This window comes from Habropoda laboriosa, unplaced genomic scaffold, assembly GCF_001263275.1.
Source record: "Habropoda laboriosa isolate 0110345459 unplaced genomic scaffold, ASM126327v1 scaffold2356, whole genome shotgun sequence".
NCBI lineage: Eukaryota > Metazoa > Arthropoda > Insecta > Hymenoptera > Apidae > Habropoda > Habropoda laboriosa.
The window spans coordinates 1-3,858 of NW_017102374.1; the positions used below are offsets into that span (position 1 = coordinate 1).

General features: G+C 51.7%; 1 protein-coding gene across 1 annotated transcript; it reads left to right on the forward strand.

Moving 5' to 3' along the window:
* Window positions 1-256: 256 nt before the first annotated feature.
* On the forward strand, window positions 257-2,875 carry LOC108578211. The gene has a single exon (XM_017941495.1). The coding sequence runs from the start codon at window positions 257-259 to the stop codon at window positions 2,873-2,875; it is 2,619 nt and encodes an 872-aa protein (XP_017796984.1).
* The last annotated feature ends 983 nt before the right edge of the window (window positions 2,876-3,858 follow it).

Sequence of the window (3,858 nt, forward strand, 5' to 3'; positions counted from 1 at the left end):
GGAAGAGCTCTCCGAAACGCGACATTATTCATCGGAGGAACGAGGATGCGAGCAGCATTTTCGAGATAACGTTACGCGGGATCGAACCGGTCGTTATATCGTCGCGCTCCCGTTCAATGAGAAGAAGACGCAACTCGGCGAATCGCGATCGCGCGCGTTAAATCGTCTTTTGTCTCTGGAACGCAGACTCCGCCGCGATCCAGACTTGAAACGGGAATATTCGAATGTCATCGAGGAATATCTCTTGCTGGGACACATGAGTGAAGTCGAACCCCGTGACACGGAGGGTTTCTACCTGCCTCACCATGCTGTCATGAAACCGACCAGCACTACCACAAAGGTTCGCGTCGTTTTCGATGGATCCGCGAAATCGAGCAGCGGACTCTCGCTAAACGACGCCCTTCTAACTGGACCGACGATTCAAGACGACCTCTTCACACTCCTGGCGAGGTTTCGGACGCACGCCTACGTCTTAACAGGAGATCTCGAGAAAATGTACCGACAGTTTCTCGTGAAGCGTGAAGATCGTCGTTATCAACGGATCCTGTGGCGAGACGACAGCGGCAAGATCAAGACGTACGAGCTGAAGACAGTCACGTTCGGACTGTCCTCCGCGCCATTTCTCGCCGTTCGGAGCATTCAGCAACTAGCCGACGACGAAAGGGCTAATGCTCCAATCGCCGCGACCATCCTTCAGCGAGACATGTACGTCGACGACTTGTTAACGGGAGCGGACACCTACGAAGCGGCGATGGATCTTCGTAACCAAACGATCAAGCTACTTCAACGCGGTGGATTGCGCATTCGGCAGTGGACTTCAAACGAACCGCAACTTCTAAGGGGAATACCGGAGGACCAGATCCACCAGAAATACTTCGGAGACGCAACAGTCAAAACCCTCGGCGTCTCATGGCACGCGCGCGACGATCTCATCGTTTATTCTGTGGATCCCAACATCGAGACAAGAACCACGAAGCGAACAATCCTCTCGACCATCGCGAAGATCTTCGATCCGTTAGGTCTATTGGCACCCGTTATCGTGACCGCGAAAATTTTCATGCAGCGTCTCTGGCAATTACAACTGGCTTGGGACGAATCTTTGCCGGCCAGCCTCCACACCGAGTGGACAACCTATGTGAAGGGGCTGCAATCGCTGACCGAGGCGTCGTTCGAGCGTCACGTGAGCCAACGTATGGTTCGCACGGTAGAGCTGCATGGATTTTGCGACGCGAGCGAGCGAGCATTCGGAGCTTGCTTGTATGTTCGATCGATCGACGAACACGGTCAGATAAAAACGAGCTTGTTATGTGCAAAATCGCGTATAGCTCCGTTAAGGGTAGTCAGTGTCGCGCGGTTGGAACTATGCGGAGCCGTCCTCCTCGCGTCGTTGTTCTCCCAGGTTAAAAACATTAACGGGTTCAAGTTCGACACCGCGCAATTCTGGACCGATTCGACTATCGTTTTGAACTGGCTGAACAAGGAACCGTGTACCTTAAAGACATTCGTGGCGAATCGAGTGTCTGAAATACAGACGAAGACGAACATCACGGCGTGGCATCATGTCAAGTCCGCTGACAATCCAGCAGACTTGATATCGCGAGGACAAACGCCAACGGATTTTCTGGACGACTCTATCTGGCGTCATGGACCACGATGGCTCGCCAACGACGTCGCGGATTGGCCGGAGTCTATATTCACCATAGCGTCAGAAGTCCCAGAAACCCGTTCTCACGCCTGTTTCGCGACCACAACAGTGCACGGTCAAGAACTCCTGTATCGGTATTCCAACCTCACGAAGCTAAGACGGATCATCGCGTACTGTCTCCGATTCAGGAAAGGTCATCGTCGCGAAGGGCCCTTGACGGCCGAAGAATTGCAGAACGCGAACGAAAGGATCATGAAACTCGTTCAAGCCGGCGCCTTCGACAAAGAGATTCGCGATCTACAGAAGGGGACGCCGTTGCATCCGAAGAGCCGACTTCTCTCGCTGCATCCCTTCCTCGATGACCAGGGAATATTGCGTGTCGGCGGTCGCCTCCAGAACGCAGCGATACCATACGAGCAGAAACATCCGATTCTACTTCCGAAGAACAGCCACATCACGGATCTAATATTGCGTCACGCCCACCTAGAAGGCCACCACGCCGGGATCAACACTACGTTGGCCAACGTACGACAACGATATTGGCCCATTGACGGCAAAAACGCGATAAAACGAATCGTTCGTCAATGCATCAAGTGCTTCCGCGTAAATCCACCGGCCGTCAATTACGTGATGGGCTCCTTACCCGCGACACGCGTCTCCGAAAATCGTCCATTCTACAACTGCGGGGTAGATTATTGCGGGCCTTTTTACATAAAGGAGAAACGATACCGAAACCGCAACCGCATAAAAATCTATGTGGCGATTTTCGTATGTTTCGCAACGAAGGCTGTTCATCTTGAAGTCGTCGGCGACATGACCACGGAAGCATTCATCGCTGCTTTGAAACGATTCATCAGCCGAAGGGGACTCTGCCGAAACATTTATTCAGATAACGGCACAAATTTCGTAGGCGCGAACAACGAGATGAGCGAAGTCTATCAGACCCTGCAATCGGACGGCAAGGTACAACATTTCCTCGCGGACAAGGAAATTTCGTGGCACTTCATGCCAGCCCTTTCTCCAAATTTCGGCGGGTTGTGGGAGGCCGCGGTCAAAACGTTTAAGCATCACGTGAAACGTGTGGTAGGGGAAGAATTGTTTACCTTCGAACAATTCAATACGTTCGCAATCGAAATCGAGGCGATTCTAAATTCCCGTCCACTAACCGCTCTATCCTCTGACCCTAACGATCCTTCCGCCTTAACGTTTTTAGTTTTTGTTAAAGACTAAGCTCAATCTTCCTAAACTGATACCTCCATTATCTATCTTGATTCAACTGTCCCGGAATAAATATGGCAGAACATTTATCTCTAGCACAACGGATCATCCAGGCTCGTAGAAGAGGAGTGCCATCAATAGTGGCAAACTTTTCTAGATTGCTCACCTCAAGTAATGATAGTTTGATGCCTCTAGTGCTGGTTGCTTACGGGGACACATGCAGTACAGAATTTAACGAACGAATGTATACTTCATGGCACACACGCGCATTATTAGCAGAAGTTGTAGCACAACATTGGGCTCGATCAAATAATATCACTAACAGCGACATAATCATGGCCCGTATATATGGAGAAATAGCTGCTACGGGATTTGCGGTTGGGAAGAACACAGCCCAGGATGTAATGGAAGCACGCAACAGCATATACAAGATTCTAAATTCCCGTCCACTAACCGCTCTATCCTCTGACCCTAACGATCCTTCCGCCTTAACGCCTGCCCACTTCCTGATTGGCACTTCTTTCTCGAGCATGCCGGAGACCAATTTCAGCGAAACTCCAACCCAGCGGCTGTCAAGGTGGCAACATATACAGAAGGTCAAGCAAGACTTCTGGCACCGATGGCACAAGGAGTACATCCAACAACTGAACGTGCGGACGAAATGGACCAGGGGTTCTCACGAGATCAAAGAAGGATCTCTGGTCGTGTTGAAAGACGACCACCTTCCGCCATCCCAATGGCATCTCGGACGTGTCGAAAGTGTGCATCCAGGATCGGACAACATCATCCGAGCGGTCACCGTACGGACCAACCGGGGCACTTACAGGCGCAACGTGAGGCAGTTGGCGCCGCTTCCCACCGGAGAAGGGGAATCCCCTGAGCGGCCAGCAGCCGAAAACTCAAGCACGGTCAAATTTTGAGCAACACCGTCGCTCAACGGGGGGAGCATGTTCCGTCGCGCAGGTACGGAACGCATGGGGTCTTCGTTGACCGGG